The 22,675-nt window shown below is 39.9% G+C and overlaps 1 protein-coding gene across 2 annotated transcripts in view; it reads left to right on the top strand.

Annotated features, from left to right (window-relative positions):
* The first annotated feature begins 2,116 nt into the window (after positions 1-2,116).
* ARHGAP28 (Rho GTPase activating protein 28) overlaps positions 2,117-22,675 on the top strand; it is a 146,061-nt gene continuing 125,502 nt past the window's right edge. For both annotated transcript variants that reach the window (XM_027088586.1, XM_027088585.1), the window contains exon 1: positions 2,117-2,503. In XM_027088586.1, the coding sequence (XP_026944387.1) occupies positions 2,328-2,503 (176 nt within the window). In that variant the 5' untranslated portion in view covers positions 2,117-2,327. The remainder of the gene's footprint in view (positions 2,504-22,675) is intronic.

The following is a 22,675-nucleotide window of genomic DNA, read 5'->3' as shown; positions in this document are numbered from 1 at the left end:
TCGGGGAGGGTTGAAGAGGAAGGTGATTGAAGGTAACCTGTGTCCAGGGAAGCTCACTGTCACCCAGGAAAGAGACGGTGACGCTAGAACAAGGACAGTGGTGGTGGGGATAGAATTGAAAGAATGAGAAAAAAATGACAGATGTGATCACTGTTTGGAGCGAGGACCCCAAGGGACTCCAGGGTGTCTAAAATATGAACACTCAAGAGAAAGCGGAGAGCCGCTGCAGCTGGCATGAGGGAGAGCTCTGCAACATTGCACATGAGTTATGGAAAAAATATTTTCAAGGAAGTACCCTGCAGGTATTTAAAATTGTGAGTCTGTAGTTCAGAAACAAACAAACAAAATGCCAAGGAGAAATTCCATGCCCAGAAAAGGTTCCACTACTATAATTCCTTATGGTGATTCCAAAATTCAAAAAGCTGTAAAATTACACGTTTTTAAAAGTTTAGTGTCAAAACTTGTCTGGTGACAAACCTGACCTTCATAAATGTAAGGGTATTAACAGACTTTATTTATCCCACTTAGGGTCCATTTATTTGCTGAAGGAATAATATATTTGAATACAGGGTTCTGTCCCAAATCGCACTGGACAGGAGGTGTTCTATGTTAAATGGTGCATGCACCAAATTACCTTTTAAAAGTAAAAAATATTTATAAATTCTAAAACATATCCCATTCCAAGGTTTTAGATGAGGCATTCTGGACGTGTATCAATACTTATACTATCTCTTTATTTCATATTTTAAGAAAGTATTCTCTTAGTTTCAATGTATCTGGCATTAAACACAGTCGGTAAACAGATGCCTCTTTGTAGCTGCAATTTTTGGAGAATGAAGCATTCTTTGTGCCCAATCCATACACTGATGCTTCCCAAGTTTGTTTATTCAGAAAATTGAGATAATAATACTACCTACCTTACAGAGTTGTTTAAAGACCTAATGTATAGGATCCAACACACAGCGAGTAAGTATTTTAGTAAATGTTATTATTATCCCACCCTTTTAGTCAACAAAACATTTTCTAAAAAGCATTTTGGATGAATTTTTTTTTTTTTTTTTTTTTGCTTTCCCAATCTCTGGAAGTGCAGTGAAAACAAATGTCTCCTTTCTTGATGAATGTGAAGGAAGCAGCAGAGGGAATCAACATTTCTTGAGAGCTAGCATGTACTTGATGCTTTTGACCCCACGAGAAGAATATTATTCTCCCCGTTTCACAGATACAGAAACAGATTCTGAGATGTTAATAGCAGGATCCAGGTCACCCCTCAGCGAGGGGTGAACTCAGTTCTCCTTCCAGTCCGCCTGCTCCCAGCTGAGCGTAAGAGGCAGAAGGTAGAATGCCTTGTCAGGGTGGGCCTCTATATAGCATTCTACTGCTTCTCTTTTTCATTGGCTAAAAGAATGTTCTTTCCATATGTGCTGTTAGTCTGATGGAGGTAAAGACGTACTTCAGACCCCAGATGTCTGACTATGCCCCCTTTTATCCACCTCCCTGCCAGACCCCAGACCCTCCCTCAATAAAGCCCTCTGGGAATAACAGGCTCTCTTCCCAGAGCGATCAAGTCTAATTTGCAGGCCAGCTGAAAGCAGGATGTGAATATGAGCGGCATGGGGAGGACGAAAGGGATGTGGGAGTGAGGTAAGACCCTGATGGTTGCGGCACCGAGGGTGAGGGAGGGAAGTGTCCTGCTTGTCGTAAGAGGGCATTACCTGCCCGCAAGGAAATCACGTTGACTGGAACTGGACTAAGTAAACAGCAACGTGACCCGGTTCTTCAGTTTTTGATGTGGAGGCTTTCAATGAGATGGCATCGCCTCTTCTTCCTTTCCTCGCCAGCCCGCGCACGTTGGAGCCGGCCCCTCTGCTTCTCAGCCGGGGCTCCCCAGGCGCCCTTTCTTTCTCTGACTTCGGGCTGCCCAGCAGGAAATGTTCCTAGCCATGGGACAAGCCTCCCGTTTGAAGGGGTGGGGCTGAGGGTTGAGAAAAGGAACAGGAAAAGAAACAAAGCAAGCAAAACTTTACTAGAGCAGCCAGCCCGAGCCCCTAAGCATCGCGGCGGGTTTCCAGTTTTCTAGACGCAGGGATCCCACACCCCACTTACCCCGTCCTCGGCCGCCTGCACCCCGACGCCCCGCCTCGCCCTCCCCGCCCCACCCCACCCCAGGGGGCCTGGTGGGCGTGTATTTGAATCCGGGCTAATCGGCGGCCGGCGGGCGGGGCGGCCTGCCCGCGCCCCTGACAGCCCAGCGGCGGGAGGAGCCCCTCTGCCCTGGGAGCCGGACGGGCCGCGCCTCCCCGCCGGTGACCGGTCCGGTGCGCTGGCCCATGCTGGTCCCCGCCTTTGTTCTCGGGCCGGAGCGGAGACATGCGCGGCTGACGATGGAAGTAGAGGACTCGGGCGGCGTGGTGCTGACCGCCTACCACTCGTACGCGCGCCCCCAGCCGCCCAGCTCCGAGCCGCGCTGCGCGCCCCGGGCCGCCGCCAGCCACCCAGGCAGCAGGTAACCCACCGCGCCGAAGGGGCAGAGGTCTCCTGGGCTGGGGTGGGGGTGGGGGGTTCATATGCAGCTGGGTTTTCCGCCGGAGCGTAGGACCACCGTCGCTTGATTGTTGTTTCAAGTTTTGGAGGACTGGATGAGTGAGCCTCACGTTCTTTGTATTTGTCCTTGATGGGAAGTCTCAGCCGGCAATGGCTAAAGACGATGACTAGGAGAGGTTAGCAGCGGAGTTGCATTCTTGGTACAACTTGCTGATAATAGGCATATGCCTGATGTCTGCCAAATTCACCTATTGAGCTATTGGAGAATTAAAAAAATTTTTTTAAATGAAACAGAAGGGGAAAATGAAAAAAAAAATAAAATATATTATCTTAATTCTCAGACACTATCGAGAATGTATTTAGTAAATGCATTTCACAGGAGCTAAAGCGCAGCTGGAGAGTCTCCAAAAAGGAAATCTCAGTAGACTTTTAAAAACAATTTTATTTCTAGATTTAAAAAAACCTTCCAATTGTAAACATTGGTGTCACTATTATTGCTAATGTTGACTCTGTCTATAAATGCAATTATAATTTTCCTTTGGATCAAAAGAGGTTTGAAGGCTTCTCACTATGTGCATTTTAGATTTAATATCTATGTTAATTAATTAATGTTAGTCAGTCTATCAGTGTTCATCTATTTGATGCAAGATCAAGGCCAATGAGACTTCTATTAACTAAACGAAAATGTTAGACCGTTAGGAAGTTTCCTTCTGTGGACAAAAATATTACGCTAAGTGAGATGATTTGATATCTGACACATATTGAGGAGAAGTATTATTTGTTTAAATGTGACTGTCTGCAATGGAACCATTGACAAATGGTTTTCTCTACGAGTGGGGAGATTTGAGTAGTGTGCTTTTTGCATGTTTATTTTCAGTCATTTTTTCCTCATACTTTTATCTTTAGTTATGTGATAAAGATTACTTGTTTCCTAATTTAATTGACTTGCAAGGCTTTCAACAGATTGTGACTTTATTTCAAGAAATATCCTCTTGGCTAGCATCCATGCGAAGAGCAAACTGCATTGGCATGAGATCTGTGTTGGGCTTGGCTAACAAAGAAAATATTGTTTCTTCCTAAAAGAGCAGCATGAGTGAAATCTAATTTTTATATACAGACAATGAGAAAAAAACATTTTTCTTCCAGTTTTAAGAGCTGTGCACATTGTTTTAAAGGCTACTTGAAGATACAAACTTGCGTTTGTCTTTGGAGTGTTTTCTTTTCTAAACATGATCCTTGACTATAGTTACTCCTATTATGAGTAACTAAATAGATATACGTGATTTGGTGAGAAGTGGGGGCCAGGTTTGTGCATTTTTAGATGGTCCTGGTGTAGCTGTCCTGTCTGTAGCTCCCTGCAGCTGTCTGGGAGCAAGAGCCAGATTGTGCCATTTGGGCAATCCGAAATTATATCCCTTTCCATAGCAAACTGGAGAAGTTCCATTAACTCAGCATGTGGTCTCGTGGAATAATAATATACGAGAGCAAAAGAGTTGCCTATCATAGTGTTTTACCATACAGTTACCAATTAGATTTATGTTGCTCCAAGTTTGCATTTTTGGTGACTGCCCTGTACCCTCTGTATGGGAGCCTTCGTGCTACTCACCCTCTGATGCAGGAGATAGACGACCCCCGCCCCCTACAACTAAATTGTGAGAGAAGAGCTTAATTCCTTGGTTCTCAGTAACAGCGATCAAAAAGAGGTTCCTGTATTTACAGGGAGCCCGAGGACACTATCAATCATGCGTCTGGTAACAGAAGTAATCAGGCCTGAGTTATTAACCTTTGACTCACTAACTACTGATCAATACTCCCTTTCAAGCCAAGGAGCAAGATTGTATTGTTCCACTTATGAAGAGAGCACTCTCTCTTTCAAGAATACCCTTTCCTTTAAATTGCTTACGTATGTGTAATGTATTTGTGGAGTAGTGACCAGTATGGCACTAGGAAGCATGGGCTATTGTATCTGACTTTCTAAGTATCATCTTTCTTTAGCTCTGAGTAGCATAGTTTCATTTCAAAGCAAGCCATCTCCTTATTTTCCAAGCCCACATACTTCATCTAACTTCATGTGCTTTTGATTTTTTTTTGGCCTATTTTTTCCACTAAAATATAGTCTCTCTCTCTCTCTCTCTCTCTTTACTATTCTCTTTTCTTCACTATTGTATCCCAAGTGCCCAGAGTAGTGTCTGCCCACTGTAGTAGCTCAATAAATTAATGAATTCCTACCAAATGGCCAAGATAAAATGGAAGGATTTTTAACAGTATGTCAACGTATTTGTACCTACTATGTGCCAGAAACGCAATAGGCATTAGTGATACAAAGAGAAATGAGATGAAGAGCCTGCCTTGAGAATGTAGCCCTTGACCTTTCAGACCAATAGGATTTTTAGAAAAAAGCTTGAAATAAGTGGCAACATTTCAAAATCAAGAAGCTTCAGGTATAAATCTGGACGTCAGCTTCCCATTAAAAACAAAAAACAAACAAACAAACAAAACCCCCAAAGGATCCAGCAACTGAGGCTTCCATGGGCTCCATTACACACCTGTCCCTGTTACTCTTCAACACTGAAGCTGGGTGTCCATTGTAATTTCTTTTGGGGCCTGCCCATTTTATTTTATTAAAGTGAGTAGCCAGTATAAAGTGTACTTGCCAGTTACTCAGGCTTGGGGTCAGACTGCCAGACGCTGTTCATCACTTACACCGTTTCCTACCATGTGACCTTGGGCAGCCTGCTTCAGCTGCTTAGACTAGCATCCGACACCAAGGAAGCACCTGATAATTGTTAGCTGCATTATTACTGTTACTGCTTTTAATCACAGCTGTTGACGTAAAGAGGAGTAGAACATTTTTGGTACCTATCCCCCAAACTTACTCATTCAGGGAAGAGACTCAGGAGTACTAAGCATTTGTTGCGAGGAGGGAAAGCAATTCCTTATTTCACAAACATTCTATATTTGCATTCTGTTGTAAGGATAAAAGAGAACGAAGGATTACAAATTCTCAGTTCTGTTGAAACAAATGGTTGGAATTATCTTTAGAATCATGTGATTTTTAGAGAAGCTAAGCTCCTAGACCCTTATTCAGAATCGAGAGTGAAATGTTAACATATGTTCAAAATGATTTCACTTACAAAATGAAAGGTAGCTGAAGATGAAGCTAGAAATCTTGTTTTTCAAAGATTTCCTAAGTTATATACAAGTAACATATACAACATTTTTTAGTGAAGGTATAGTATAAAATGGCTATGAGTATTTCTGATGTTTATCTCAATATACCATAAACTTCCTGAAAGAGGACAAAAATAGAGGAGGAAAAGAGCCAACTGTTCCTGAAAAACAAATATAGAAGCTTCCCGAGGTTATCCTAGGAATTCTAATTCTATAGCAATGTTAAAACTTTTGTCAAGGGCATATTGTTTCCTAATAGCATAACTGTTCATTATAATGGGAATGATTTGATTAAAATGGAATTAGTGATGAATAGAAAGTAAATATTTTGTTTGTGGAAAAGACTAGAGTTGGCAACTTCTCCCCTCCTTTAAAAAATGTTTGGAACCATGGTCTCTATATTCTGCAGCCAGCAGAGGTGGGACCGAGCCATACCTGCCCTTGAACTCCAACCCTGTATGGCCTTCCCTCTCCAGTAAGTGGGTTTCTTTTTTTTAACCCTGGCAGTGTGCAGAGAAAGAGAGGTAACACCCCCTATTCCTCTGCACCAGAGCTCAGTATTTCTACCAGGTAAGCAGGGGTCTTGCTGGGGCTGGGGGAGCCAGAAATGGCAATAAAAGTTTGTTGACCTGGGCTAAAAAAAAAAATCCAGGAATGTACCACATATTTAGTGGTACATTCCTCGATTGAAATTAATTAATTAGAAAGACGTTTATTTCAAGGTGCCAACTCTTGTTCAGTTAAGCATTAATGTAGGTCTGTGTGAGCTTACAAACATATACACAGGTACACCAAATTCTGGGGCATAGTAGGTATACTTTTCTAGAGGATTCAAAAAGAGTAATGGAAATAGGATTCTTAGGAGAGAATGAGGTATTTATAGGTCATTCTTTATGTGATAGCTGAAACCAGAGTTGGTGGCTCTGGTTTCTTTTTACAGTGGGGTCCCTGCTGATTGTAGGTGCCTCCATATGTAGAGCTGTTGGAAAACATCTGGCACATTTCCTTTGATCGTGTCATTTGGCTTAACATTTGGCCAGTTGCTCTGTCCATTTTTAACCTGCTCATTTCCCCCTGATCATTAATCCTTAATGTATCCGAAAAAATTCAGGGAACTTAGAGTGTTGTAGAATCATTTTCATGTGGATGAAAATGATAACTTTCCCTTAACTTTTTATTTTGATGTAATTTTAGGCTTCTGAAAATTTGCAGAAGTGGTGCAGTAAGTTCCCATGTAACCTTCTCCAGCTTCCCTAACCTTCCCTAAGATTAATATCTTGCAGAACTGTGTTCTATTATCAAAACCAAAAAATTAACACTGCTACAGTGCTATTAACTAAACTATAGACTTTATTCTGATTTCACCAGTTTTTCCATTAGAATTGGAATTTTTCTGTTGTAGAATTGAATCTGGGATCCCACATTTGATTTAGTCATGACTTCCAAACCTCCTACAATCCATGACAGTCTGTTGTCTTTTGTGACTTGGCACTTTTGGAGTACCAGTTGGTTGTTTTGTAGGAAGTCCCTCAGTTTGGATGGGTCTTATGTCTTCTCATGACTGGATTGAAGTTATGTGTTTTGGGTGAGAATTCCACAGAATGATGTCAGGCCTTTCAGTGCATCATTTGGGGGGTTCACGATGTCGCTGTCTCGTTAATATTGATGTTAGCTCTGAACACCTGGTTAAGGTGTTGTCTGCCAGGTTTCCCTATGTAATTAATAAACATCTTGGGAGAGATACGTTTTGACTGTGCTAACATCCTGTTTCTCCTCAAACTTTCCTCCTCTGATTTTCACATCCATCTACAGATCTTGCCAGTAATATTTATTACAGTGATGTTCTTAATAGTGATTTTCAGTTTTTCTCAGTCTTCCTACGTTTGACTTATTTTACATACTATAAAATCCACATTCAGTATTCTCTCTGATTTTATTATTTGTGGCTTTTTTTGCCTTTAAAAAGTCAACCAAATGTAATCTAACCTACTGGTTTTTTCACAGTTTTGCCACAAAATACAATAAAATGGCTTAGTTTTATCTGGTCTGAGTTCATGAAACCTATAAATTCCCTAATTTTAAAAATCTATGATTTTTTGAAAGCAAAATTTTATTACAGGCTTAATAGAAAAAATAATCAGAAAGTTGCTAAATTAAATGCTGTGTTCAGAGAGGGTGGTTATTAGGTCCCACTTTGCCCGGCACTTGTTACTGAGGCTGTCCTTCTGTTTTCTTGGTACTATGCTTGCATCTGATGGGAAACATTTTCCCCTTACCAGTGTTCCAGAGATGTTACTTAAACATTTACAAATGTATCATAACTAAAGCAAACATTCTAATTTGCATATAATCAAAATTTCTTCTTACCGCATCCTAAAACCAAACTATTTCACTTTTGAAGTCATATCCGTTCTCTGTTTTCTCAATCTGTGGTCTCTAGATATCAGTTCTAGCAAAGATTAGAAGTAGAATGTTATATAGAAAAGCAAATGAAGGGAGTAAAATGTTCCTCAGAAGAAAATTTTGGAAATAAAGTTTATCCACTTAAACAGTAGACTTCATTTTGTTTTTAAGCCTCTTTGGATGAATATATTGAAGTCAAATCTATCTTTAGTGCAGAAAAGAACCTTTTCTAAACGACTGTCATCAAGTCAGTAAGAATTACAGTGCGGTGTAGTACAGGCACTGATTGAGATGTGGATGTTTTGCTTTACTAGTAAATAGCCTGAGAGTGGCATGGACATATATACACTACCAAATGTAAAATAGCTAGCTAGTGGGAAGCCACCGCATAGCACAGGGAGATCAGCTCCGTGCTTTGTGACCACCTAGGGGGGTGAGATAGGGAGGGTGGGAGGGAGGGAGACGCAAGAGGGAGGGGATATGGGGATATATGTACACTCGTATAGCTGATTCACTTTGTTATACAGCAGAAACTAACACACCACTGTAAAGCAATTATACTCCAATAAAGATGTTAAAAAAAAGTAAATAGCCTATCTTGGTGTATTGTTTTATTGATTATATAATTTAAATATTATTTATTATCATTGTTGTTGTTTTCCTTCTTTTCAGGCAGACCTTAAAGCCTTTAGCAGTACTTTTGTTCTTTCTAATATTGCTATTTTTAACATGCTTTGTAATTTACTTTTGATTAGATAATCAAGCTTGTTGGAACTGTTGTAAAGAAAATGCTGCTCAAAGAACTAAAATGTATAATCTAACAAAAGGTTTTGATAGCATTTATTTCAGTTTCCTTGAGAATTTTTTGGTTTGCTTGTTTGCTTTCAGTTTCTTGCTATGTTCTGGTTACTTGAGTTAGTGAGTTTTGTATAATGTGTTGTTCTTTGTAATGGGGAATTTCACGTATCCATTTCTTTGTGATTATTAGAGGATGTGCATCAAAATATTAATATTGTGTCCAAAAGTGCCTAAAGTGGGAACTAAAGAAAGTAGTAGATTGTTTTACTATATATCATCTTCCTAAATATCTGTGGTTTATGACACATTCTTTGAGTATCAAATGTGTTATATCAGTCTTCAATAAATGAATATTATAGGTAAAACTATCCATTTGACAGGCATTAAGTGCCAAGTAATTCTAAGTGTGGGAGGATGTATGCTAATATCAAGTTGAGAACCAGCTGTGGTGTCTCATGTTACTCTTAAAAACTAATTAAACCTATGCATTCCATTTCTGATCCCTTGGATGAATAGATGATGACTGCACACAAACACACAATACCAAAGACAGGAAGGAGAAGGAGAAACTGGAAACCAAAGGCAGAGTAGTATGTAGTAGTTTTAAATTGTGAAACACTTGAGATACATTTGTACTATTTTAATAATTCTAAGTTGTGGTGCTGATTATCTTTTACGTATAAGAGATAAATCTTTATTCCTATGTTAAATTTTGTGGTCAGACACAAAATTTGCTTTTGTACATCTGTAATGTATAGGGACAAGAATTCCTTTGAAGTTTCCTGTTCAGTATTCATTTATGAAAATCAATTTAGAAAACACTGGACAGTTTCTTTGGCTTTATACAAAGGCCCATCAATGGATTTATATTTTTATAGAGCTGTAGAGAAACCTGACAGGTGTTTAGAAAAAATGTTAAACATACTAAAATGACATTATAACTGATAATATGATATTTGATCTCTTTCCTCCCCACTTTTCCCTGCCTTCATTACCATACTGAAAAATTCACATAGTAGCCAAAGTTAACAGGTCAGTGGTTGGGACTAAACCCATATTTAAGTGGCTGCGCTGTAAAGGGAAAACACAAGAGGATAAATGTAGCTAAAGAAGTGAGGACTAGACCTCCTTTCTGAAGACTTCCTTCACAATAGTAGCCAGAAGGGTTTTTACCTACTATAACAATAATGATCCGTTGGTAATTCATCACGCACAGTCCTGTGGTGTCAATTCTTTAAAAAAAAAAGGTGCCAGGTTTTATTGATAGCTTACTGAGCCTGACATGCATCTCATTTAATCCTCAACACAATCCAGTGACATGGGAGGAATCTGAGGCACAGAGAAATAACCCAAGATCACACAGCAGGATAATGACAGCCCTTCTAAAACTGGTGCTTTTAACCCGTTATTTAAATCTTGAAACATTATTTAGTATATCGTGGATTTAGTCTTTTTCTGCCGCAATTTGGTTATAAGTTTATTGAGAGCAGGGACAGTATTATCATATCCCTGCCTAGCAACCAGCAATACTAACTTTCACATAGTAGATATTATACTCAGTTTTGATTTAGTCTTTCCTTTTGCAGTCATGTCTATTCTGTGTTAATGGAATGAGCATGGAGCGAGTTAAATATGAATGGATATAAATAGTTTGAGAAATTTTGTTGCCACTTGAAGTAAAATAATAGGATTTTTTAAAATTTAAAAGCTATATACTTGACCATCTTGCAGTCTTATTTAGGTAACTATATTTTAAAATAGACAGGGCTTCCCTGGTGGCACAGTGGTTGAGAGTCCGCCTGCCGATGCAGGGGATGCGGGTTCGTGCCCCGGTCCGGGAAGATCCCACATGCCGCGGAGCGGCTGCGCCCGTGAGCCATGGCCGCTGAGCCTGCGCGTCCAGAGCCTGTGCTCCGCAACGGGAGGGGCCACAGCAGTGAGAGGCCCGCGTACCGCAAAAAAAAAAAAAAAAAAAAAAAAAAGACAAAATGTGCTACAGAAGTCATTCAACTTGACCAGAAAAGTGAGATCCAAGCAATGAGTTATAGGAAATATTCCTTAGGGCTCTTTTTTAGGCAGAAGGAAGGGAGGGCAATTTTTAATCCTCTAACCCTTAGGTTCATGTTCTTAGAATTTTTCATGTTAGTTTTATTAATCATTTTCTTTAACTACTAAGATAGATTTCTATGGTTAAAAACATATTTTTCACTTTGTTCCTTCCGTGTGATTTATAACATAACAGTTCTTAATGCAGGTTGAGAAGCAATGCTCCATGAGAATTAATGGGGTTTTCCTCTCCTGTCTCCTAATATTCAATCATTTTCACCTTATCTTGATTTTGAAGCCAACCAAGGGACAAGCAGGTCCTGGACCATGCCTTTGTAAGGACCAGTTCTGTTCAAAATGTTACTCAGAAACTTAGGATAAGTTAAGATAGGTTGTGCAATCCAGTCCGACCCCGAGCCATCCCTGGTCTCCCATCAGCCTGAGCACAGTCCCTATCCCTCAGTGACCTTGGAGCCATGGATAATGCTGAACCTAAATTGGGCTTCAAGGATTTCTGTTTAGGAAACAAACTCAGGGCCCATTGTAGTCTGGACTTGAATCTTCCGGAGAGGTCAGAATCAGAGTGGCCTCCAGGCACTTGTGTTCATTTTCCGAGGTATTCATTTTGATAGCTTTGTTTTTTAGAACACTGTAACTACAGAGGCTGGACAGTTATTTTAGTTATACCTAAACAGTGTGGTCTGGACTTCTCTGCCAACTGCCATGTCATTAGAAGTCTTCTCTAACTATTTTTAACTAGCCAACTTGTTCAGAGTGTATTACTAATAGGAACTAAACATCATGAAAGACCAGTAATGAGTGAGGACTAATCTCTGTCGTACAGCTGGGAAGCAAAGTATGGAAAAGTGTCTTGTCGAAAACCTCACAAGGAATAACCAACTTGTTGAGCCAGGCTCTGAATTTGTTCTGCTGACCCCTCATCACCTGCTTGCTGAGGCCCACAGCATGGACCAATGTGTTCTGGGAGCAGTCAGGCCACCAGCAAGGAAAACATGGAGGAGGGGAAAACTGGCTTGCAGATGGGAGAACATTAAAGGTCTAGGACTGGAGAAAAGGTGGTGACCGTTAATGAGAACGACATTTCCTTAGCTTCCTTTCAAACACTATTACAACTCCCCTTGCACGTTATCTCACCAAACGTAACTTGGAGAGTCTCGAAAACACACTTGCTGTGACTTTTCATTGGCATCTTAAAGAAAAACATTTGCTGACCTCAATAGAGTAAGCAATTAAATGGGAAAAGAGCTGACTGTAAGTTTCCGTAGATTCTGTTTTGAAAAAACAGAGGATGCCTGGCCCCTGTGATTTTTAACATACCACAACTTAACTTCTCTCCTCCTCATTTACAAAGCTCAGTGATTACAAGGTTGACTTGGCAACTGTTTTTGTAAAGTCAAAATTGTGCTTAGTTGCAGAAGGCTCCACTCCAGAGGACTCCCACCTCTTCAGTTGCTGGAAGCATGTAATTGGAAAAAGCAGGCCCTGCTCTGCTTGTTTAGAGCTGTGTCATCCTTTGTGGGGCAGTGAGTCAACACCAGCTAAAACAACATGAGTCATTGCTTAGAAGAAGCCCAAGTGAAGCTGATTTCAATTATACTTATCCTAAACAAACATGATACTTCTCTTATCCAGACTCTTAAAAAAGTTCTTATTGTGGGAGTTAAAAAAATTAGCACCAGTTCTCTTTAGTATTCATGGAAGTACTTTGCACTCAGAGGACTTTTTAATGGGTCTTAAGGAGGAACTCTCTTCAGTTAATCAAATTTTACACTGATTTATTCTCTCGTCTGTCTCTTCCACTCTCCAACCCCACCCTGCTCATACCCGATTTAGATCATTACTATTTTAATCTGGTTTCAGAGCTATTGGATTAAAATCCATAGAATCAAAATTGTGATCTTGTAACTGTTTGCTCCTTCTGTTCCAGGATCCCCCAGTGTCTTTTTTTCTCTGGAGTAAAACAGGTGGCTTTAAGGCGCATCGTGACTATCTGGAAGGCTAATGCCCTTGTCCAAGTAAAGATGATGAGAGCCTAGACTAGGGTCGTTCGAATATGGATGGAAGGAAGTAATGGAGTCTTTGGGACAACAAGCAATGAAGTTAGTATGAGTTGGTAATTAAATGCATACTGGGGACCAGGAAAAAAAGCTTGAGTTTTTGTTTTAGTGTTATTAACTGAAATTGAGAATTCTGGTGGATGAGCAGATTGTGGATGGGAGAAGTTTAGCCTGTGAAATTTTGAGCTCAGTGTATATACCCAGCTGATAGCTGGCTATACAAGTTGGAAGCTTGGGAAGGAGATCAAGGCCAAGACTTCTAAGCTATTTATTCGTGGGAATCTTCAGCATTTGAGAGGTAGTGAAAACTGGGATTGGATGAGATCTGGCAGGAGAGAATAGAGAATAGAGTCTCTATAGAGACAGCAGTGGAGCACAGATGGAAACCCGAGGAGCAGTGCCAGTTAGGGAAAAGCAGAGCTTTGGGAGCCTCTGATGGAGACCCAGAACGGGGCATTCTGGGAGCCAAGGCATTAGGTTCAGAATGAGTGGACAACCATATCAAGATAGCTAAGTGACCAATAAGGTCAAGACTAAAAATTGTCCCCCGGATTTGTAGTGTGGATAACAACGAAGATCTTTGCGAGCATGGGTTTAATGGAAGTGAGAGGTGGAAGGAAGCCTGTTTGCTGCAGGTTGAAGAGTGAGTGTGAGGTAAGGAAATAGAGGCAGCAAGTGGAACCTGTTGTAGAAGCTTAGCTTATGGGAAGGTGAAGAGACCAAAGGGGGGAGCTTTTAAAACTTAGCAAAAAGAGCTGAAAATTAGCTAAACATCAAGAAGGAAACCTAGCATTTCTAAAATGCAAGATTTAAACACATTTAGTCTCCTATTTATAATCCTTTGATAACATTTTTGCATTTAGGATGAATCTTTATCACTAGCCCCACAGTAGTGCTTAAGCACTTCTGGAACAGGAGCATTGTCTGTCTTCTTCATTGCTGAATCCTTCACTACCTTCCCCCCCCCCCGCCCCCCCCCATTAAAGGGCCTGGCACTCAGCAGAGTCTTAACAAATTGTTGCTGAGTAAACACAGTGGGGGCTGATTTGTGGAAATGTGGCCTCTTCTTGGGTTGAGAAGCATCACTTCCTTTGTGAGGTCTTCCCTGACTGCTTCCTCCTCAAGCCGTGTTGGTCACTTCCACCTTTGTGCCTCCTCTACCTCTACATTCTTCTAGTATTGCACTTACCCACTACTTATGGTAGTACTTACATAGCTGACCTGGAGTTTGTTGATGCCCTGGACCATGTCTCATTCATCTCCGTGTCCCTGGCCTAATTCAGTGACAGGTACATATATGCTTTTTGAGTAAATTAACAATTTATTCATTAAATAATGGTGAAGGTAATATTCCTTTTAAATATATGATGATAGTTTCATAATTGCTATTATTTTTGACCCTGGAAGTATTAGAAATCTTGGATTGGTGTTGTGTTGGAGAATATACTGTTCTGACCTTGCATACTACCTGCTTTCCCAGAATCTGATAAATTAAACTTTAGTCATAGGATAACATAAACTCTTGGTAATATGCTTTGAAGTAAAGAATGATTAATAAAAATCAAAACTGGCAACAATTGTAAACGAACATGCCATGACACATAAAACTGAGAGCAGTATGGATAATTAATAGAAGGTAAATATACCCTCCATTGTTTTAAAGATTAAATTTTGCTCGAGGGTAATTTTATTCATTAAAAGAAGAAGAACTTGAACTCCTGATTTTTACAATAAAAGTGAAATTGAACAGCCATCTATTGAGCCTCTGTATGCCATACACTCTGTCAGGTTCTGGGGCTGCAAAAATGGTTTAATAGTCCTTCAGTGAGAATGGATGGACTGTTAACAGGCGTTTCAGCTGCATCTGAAGTGCAGCTCCTTGAGGGTACAAAGGAAGTCTCTCTCTCTCTCTCTCTCTCTCTCTCTCTCTCTCTCTCTCTCTCTGTCTCCCTAGCATTAGCCCACTGGCCCAGAGCAGGCACTCAGTATTTGAATGGTTGAAAGAATGATTAAGGAAAAACGCATGAGGTGCTCTGGGAAAACAGAGAAGGTGTAACTAACACTCGGGGCTCAAATTGATGTGGGTGAGAAAGGGGTCAAGGGAAGCATCTGGGAGGAGTCATAACTAGATTAAGCCTTAAAGAATGAGCATGACTTAGTAGGAAGAATAAGAGTGGGAAGAGTTTTTGGCAGAAGAACCAGTCTGAGGAAAAGGGACAGAGATTGTAGCCACAGTTGCTGGTGTCCTGCGGCCACGTAATATGAGACCAGCCAGCGAGGGGAGAGACCACTTACAGTGCATTTTGGGTAAAACGATGAAGGTCAGACTGAACTCAGTTACATGCCGAGTTTCTTCATTAGAATAATGAAGGGCTTCCATTAGCTGACCTCTAGATCCCTTCTAACACGTAAATTCTCTTTTTCTCAATTGTTAAGTTGGAAATGAAGGTAATTAGATAATTCTAGATTTTTTAACCAAAACATGGGTTCAGACCTGTACTAATTTTGTAATAACACTTTTCCCCTTCTCATTTAACTTTGCCAATTTAAATGATCTCTTGGGTACTTATGCTGTCTGTGCAGTAAGCATGTATTGTTGCCTAATTTAGTACTTTGATTACTTTTAAGTAGAGTTTGGTTCATTTCAAACAAGCTACCAAAGTCAGATTAATATATCAGTAAGGTATTTATTTGTCTTTCAGCTTTTCTTTGAAAAATATAGCCTGTCCGATAAGCAGAACTGATTTTTATTTCTCAGATGATTGTAGACTGTAGTAGCCCAGTTAATAGGAATGCTAGATACTGTTGAAGAATGCCATGGCACTTCCTTGTTTTTTGTTCAGATTTAAAAGAGCATTTATTAATAACAATGTTTTGAAAGATACATTTTTATTTACATATTCATTTATTTACATATTTATTTATTATATGTAAATATTTACATATTTATTCATTATATGTAAACATTTATGTATTTATTCACATTTTTATTCATATTCAATATCATATGTGCTAGATTTAATACTTCTATTTGGCACAAGATTATAATAAATTTAATGCAAATTAAGTAAAGCAGAGACTTCCAAGAAACATGTGAGTGTGTTGTTGTATATCTTCTCTGTGTTTTTTAATAGTCCAACAACACATACATACAATTTAAGGAGACAAATCTGTTTCACCTATTTCCTCATTTTCTGCTTTTGAGTTTTTGTGAAAGACTAGGTCCCCAAACTGAGATATCCGATGACATATTGCAAGAATGTGCCTGTGAGGGAAATGGGCGCAGAGGCCAAGAACCACCTTCCCTTCCACTCACCCTCTTCACCATTCCTATGGGGGAAATTTATATAATGACAATGATCCTAAAGATCTTCAAGATTTCTGAAGACATATCCCCAAACAAAAAAAGCCTTTATTTAGTGATAATAGTCACTTAATACATTTTAAAGTTGAGATATACTTATTATAGAGTAAAATGCACAGTTAAGGATTCAGCTAGTTGATTTTTAACCCGTGTAACTGCCATCCAAAATAAGATGCGGAACATTTCCATCACTCTGAAAATGTCCTTCATGCCCCTTCTACTTCCTGCCAGTTTCTGACTTCTATCACCATACCTTAGTATTGCCTATTCTTGGAAGTCATATGAACAGAACATTACAGTATATATTGTTTTGTGTCTGCCTTCATTTCCTCAGAGTAATGGCTTTTGAGATTCAAACACATCATTTCCTCAGAACCTGAAAGTGGGAAAAATGTATGTAGACCCTTTGGTGGTTTTATTTTATTGTCGTACCTGATTGTCATCCAGCTGTCCCATAGGCATTGGCTGTTACATAAAAGAGGGGCTAGGTGAGGGAGCAGGTTTAGATGAAAACCCATCACAATATCAAAATCTAGAGACTCATCTCTCCATGGTGGACCCAGGCAAAATTGGGAAGTAAGCAAATTTGTCTTTGGTGCCTGCTCAATTTGCTTTGGCTTGCCTGGGCCCTTCCATTTTCCTTTGCTGTCTCAGATAGGGATCATTTGATTACAACTAGGGGACTATGTGCTTAACACTTGAGGCATTTTGCCTTTCCAAAGCATATATACATTTTGTAACTTCTAATGGTGAAATTCCAGGTCTTATTCAAGGAAGAGAGGCAAGATCTTTCGGTAGGAAGTCACAATCCTCAATGCACATCTTGTAGAACTGAGATTAGCTATGTTTTCCTACAAAAGACCAGTATTTTGGGCTTTGCTGGCCATACAGTCTCTGTTGTAACTCCACCATCATTAGCATGAAAGCAGCAATTGAGAAACCGATAGACATGACTGTACTATAATAAAACTTTATTTACAAAAATGGGCAGTGGGCTGGATGTGGCCTGTGGGCCCTAGAACTCAGTCCCCTAATGTAGACAGCTTCCTGATCTGCCTACTCATGAAACTTGTAAGCCTATAATAGCAAGATACAGAGAATTTATTCTCTAGAATACATAAAGCTGAAAGGAACTGGGGGTTGTATTAGTAACAACCTCTCACCTTTCAGCTAGGACATTGAGTCTCAGAGTGGTGACTTTTCAAGGTCACAAGGAGTCAGTGGAAGAAGATCCCAGACTATTCAGAACCCCCAGGTCTTTAGCTAGTGTTCTCTGCCCTGTTCAGTTTGTGATGGATATGGGTCACATTACCTCAAATATACTATCAGACTGACATTTGGGGAAACTGTCTTAGCTCACATATTTTAAAGGAATGAAAGACTGAGAGAGAGAGAGAAAAAAAATTAGGAATTCAGTGGTAGTATTCTGGAAACCAAACCAAGGGTTGGCTAAGAAAGAATGAGGGTTATACATTTAGCAAACAGGTTAACTGATTTAAAAAACCAGTATATTGAATGCTTTGTCCAAATAATAGTTCTAACATTGTAAGTGTGTGAAAAAAATAAAAATTTAACTGAGAAAATAGAGACCTCTAGATTCTCTGTCATTCAGTTCATTCATCCATTTATTCTTTCTTTGAATTTCTTTCTTAGCATGTATCTTTTGAGTATCTTCCCTGAGGGCACTGTGAATGATCCCAGCTAAACAGGATGGAGTTTCCGTGCTTGAGGGGCTGTTAAGGGAGCCTGAGACCATTGGGAACCATGTCTTATTTAGCTTCATGCCTCTGGAGAGAACACAGACTTTGCTTCCTAGAGGAGTGGTGTTTTAGTTGGGCACGTGGACATACTGGGTGATGTGGGTATCCTGGTGTATGGGTAGGGTGTGCAGCAGAGAGAGGGTATACAAGGGGGCTCAATTCAGCTTGGATGTACAGAGAAATGTGTGAGGGAAGTAGTGGTAACGTCTATACAAATATTTGCAAGATTTTATTTGTGGGATGGGATTGGCTCAATGAGTGAATTGTCAAAGAGATATTAACTGTCACAGCCAAACCAATGAAAATAAATTAATGAGAGTACCTCACCTTGGGAGGGTGTCTTAAACTCTTTGTACGTTTCTTTAAAAATTAATGAGAATTTGTTTTGAAAGAATCAGACTGAAGCATAAAAGTAATTCTTTTAGAACTTTATTACCCACCCCCCTACTCTACTCCCCCAGTCAAATAACCAATACAAAGTAGCTTATATCTTGGGAGTAAGTGGCTTAATGATAATCGCAAACATATGCTGGAATCCTAGTGGTTCAGCCAAAGTCCCATCTTCAGACTTCACATTTAGCATAGCTTTTATTCCCGTTAACTTGGCTTGCAGTTGGGTGACACAGCTGGGTATTGTGGATGACAGAATTTTCCTAGTGTTGTGCCCCAGAGGGATACAGGGCAGATGGGGGAGAAGACTAATTCAACACTAATGAAACCCTGACCCCCACATGCATTTTGGTAATTCCATGAAGGCAGGAATGTTACTAATAACAGAGCAGATTTTGTAGGTCATCTCAAACTTGGTCAGCTGCAGTTAAGCCTGTGGCTGCTGGTGTTTGGAATGCACCCCTATTTGTTTTTGGAAAGTGGTGAAGGAGATTCAGTTACAGGTTTTCCATCTTCCTGGAATTATGCTACTCCTAGAATAGAATTCTCCACATACCCAAGTGTGATTGGACCTCAAATTTAGCAAGTATTCAATTAAACGAACCATTACTGTATCAATACCTACTTTGGGGAACAATTTTACATCCAGAATATCTTTTTTTTCTGGTGTTAGGGTGAATTTTTTTAAAGCCAAATTACAAAATGTATTGTCAAAATTATTTGATGAACTATTGAAGCAAGGTAACTTTTCACAGACAGCATGTGTAGCAAATATTATCTTTTAATTTGGTATTCATTGCTCAAAGATATACAAATGAAGGCAAAAAGTGATATATTTTATGTTTCCTTGATACTTCTAGCTTGTGCACCTGAGTTGTATTTTTACATACTGAAATAGGAAGAGTTACTTACTTTTTATCATGTAGTTCTTAGCTTTTTCAAGTCATAGAATGCTTCGAGAATCTACTAAAAGCCTTAGACCTTTATGAAAAGTACACATATGTATGCTGTACAAGTTTGCATGCATTTTCAGGTGATTCGTGGACCGCAGGTTGAGAAGATATTGGTCAAGAGATATTTCCTCTCTTTTTTTTCTATCCAGGGTATCTTTACATTTACAGTTATCAGGACCATTTCATATACCTGGAGAGTATACTTAATAGTATTCAGAGTGTTTCCCTAGGACTTGAGTTGAGCTTTGAATGACTGCTGGACAAATTCAATATAAAAACAGATAGAATGCCTGCTGTTCTGTGTGTCTCCCCACAATTAGGACACTTCTGGGTGGCATTGCTGTGATGGCCAGCATCTGGGCTTGGGCATTTCTGGCTGATGTGAGAAAGCCAATAGGGCAGAAGCAGGGGTGCCTTGGGCTTATGAGATAATACCTGTATGAATAGGATGTTTCTGTTCTCAGAAGTGAAAAATGTTGGCAGTCAACATTTAACGAGATCAGGGCACAAGAAGGTACTGAGTTTTAACCATTCTCGAAGAAGGTGTAGAGGAAACAAAAGCCTTTCAGTATTTCACACATGAGGAGTGGGAAATTGTATAATTGTTTTCTAATAGGAAGACAAGGTAAATTAATCCACCCCGCTTTTTTTTTACCCTCATACCCACAGTCCAAGTTCAGTGTCCTGAATGGGAGTTTGCTTGGTGTTTCTAGTGCTTTCCTTGGATCCCTGTGCAGGTGTGTGATCTGCACATGAGACCACCAGTCCCTAGTCTCGTGTGCCAAGACAGAGAGGAAAGTGTTTGCTTTTGTAAATGAAGCATTTCTGCGATTGGAGTTAAAGCTTCTGGTACATCTCCGACCAATATAATCCTAACACGAGGAAAAAAATGTTTGAGCTGAAAGTTAATCAGAGCAAACAACTGATCTGGTCTGTTTGCACATTATCTATTCAGTAGCCATACCACACTGAAAATAGATTCAAGAAAGGTGAGCTGAAGTCATGAGTTGCAAATTTGTAGCATATCTTCATAGGAAAGTTAAAAAGGTAGCAGCCAAACAAATACTGCTGTTGCCTACAAACATTCCCTGCCTGGCAGCATTGTCCAACAGATTTCTGGACTGGACAGATATTTCTCCTTATACAGCGTTTTATATCCTGCCTTGATTACATATATAGCCTGTTCATCAGGCAGTTTATAGCATATTTGAGGTCCCAAGAGCCCTTTCTGCACATCCTCCTTCCTTTGCTGGGAGAGCCTTCTCCCCAGTCTTCACCTGGTTAAGTCCTGTCATCCCTGGGGATTGGACCACAGCTTCTGTTGTCTAGAAAACCTGCCCTAATACCTTTTCCTCTTCTCTTCCAGTCTATGTCCAGTTTCTCTCCTTTGTGCTCCCAGTGAACTCTGGGCCTACTGCTGCCCTCAAGTTATTATTCTTGATGATAATGCTGATGTGACTTCTCTATAGCTGCTCCCTGTACTCCACTGCTCGCAGCCCCCTAAGAGCTGGAGCCACGGTGTGTCTTTATGAACTCAGTGTCCAGCAACATGCTCCATAAATGTCTGTGAAATGGAGGGAAGGGGGCCATGTATGATTTTTTTTCCAAAACTAGAAAACAAACTAATCAACTCTGGTTAAAATTTATTGTAGAAGACAGTTTCTTACAATAAGAAAGAGAAAATGAAACACTGAAGAAACACAGGGAAATGCTAATCAGGGTCAGGTTCCACATGGTCAGTTGCTTATGCTTTCACTTTGTCAGATTTTCTCTCTTGTAAAGAAAAAAATCCCTGGCAGGTAACAGAAAAGGGAAATGCTTTTGTTTTTCAGACTGTAAAACTAGAGTGTCCATGACCTCATTTGAGACAGTCGTTCTCAGAGATAATGTGTCTCCTGTTAAAATGCAGCATCTAATTTAGGACTCAGTAGCCAGGGATGATTCAGAGGATATTAGAGGATATAATTTTAAAGACTGGAAAATAATGGCCATGAGGAATATACATAGAAATTGAGATTGTTGGGACTGGGGCATAGAAAGGCAAAATGAGCCGTGCCAACTGGGTCAACAAGAAGCCTCAAACCGGTGGGCACGCACATACTTTACTGGGGTGTCTGAAGTATCTACTGGTTCTCTACTGGGGTGTCAAATCTGGAGGTGGCACTGCCAGGCCCAGTAAGAGCAGCGGCAGCAGCTTCATAGATCACAGAATACAGCAGTGCTGTCTCTGTGATGGTGTAAACTATGGTATTTGCTATGTAATTTTCCTTTCTGATTTTAGTTTGATTTCCTTTCCTTGAAATTCTCTAGGGTTATGAAGTTAATTGACAATTGCTAAGACAAGAAACCAATTTTTCTATTATAAGAAGTAGCAAAGTCCCTCTCGTTTTGAAGACATGCCTACAAATCTTTTTAAAAAATTCCAGGTGTCTGGGAAGTCCAACTTCATAAAGTAGTGTTTAATTAGAAAGGAAGGAGAGCTATGTTTGTAGAACAGACCAATTTGATTATACTTTAACTATTAAATAGATTAATTTTCAGGGTGGCCATTCTCATTACATGCATTTAATTGACGTTAAATTGTATTAAGAATTTAATTTTAGCTCCCTTTACGAATCCGCCAATGCCCATTCACCCTTGGTAGACTAATAAGATTTCTACTCAGACATGCTTTTATTAATCCTCATGTCTACTCTGGGAGGAAAGCATGAGTGGAGCCAAATGGAATTCTTTCCCCCACTGAATTTAACAACCACAGTTTCTGGAACTGTTGCAAAAGAATGTGAACATTATCATAACTTATTGGGTCCTCAGACCCAAATTCAAACAATGAAGCAAAACAGACCTCCTTATCTATTCTGATTGTATCACTGGCATCACAAGTAAACCAAGGACTTAGAGCTTAACTTTCAAATTCGAGCTTTTGTTTGATCCTGTCTCTAACTCCATCTCTCACAGTCTTTTCTGTCTACATCTGAGACCATTTGTGTCTTCAGTTAACACAGACCTCGTGCGGCGTAGCATAGGTTCCAGGCTCGACAAAACCAGTTGCTGAATTCACTCCAGCCTCTGTACAACGAGAACCATGTCTAAACAGAAGGGACTCTGTGAGCTGGGCTCGGGATGCTTCTCATCTGGTGCAAGGTCAGTTCTTAGCTGGAATTGCTGTGT

This window comes from Aethalodelphis obliquidens, unplaced genomic scaffold (genome assembly GCF_003676395.1).
Source record: "Aethalodelphis obliquidens isolate GAN/ISIS:26980383/991018 unplaced genomic scaffold, ASM367639v1 scaffold63, whole genome shotgun sequence".
NCBI lineage: Eukaryota > Metazoa > Chordata > Mammalia > Artiodactyla > Delphinidae > Aethalodelphis > Aethalodelphis obliquidens.
Note: the sequence above shows the minus strand (reverse complement) of the source record. Positions and strands in the feature narration are given on the sequence as shown.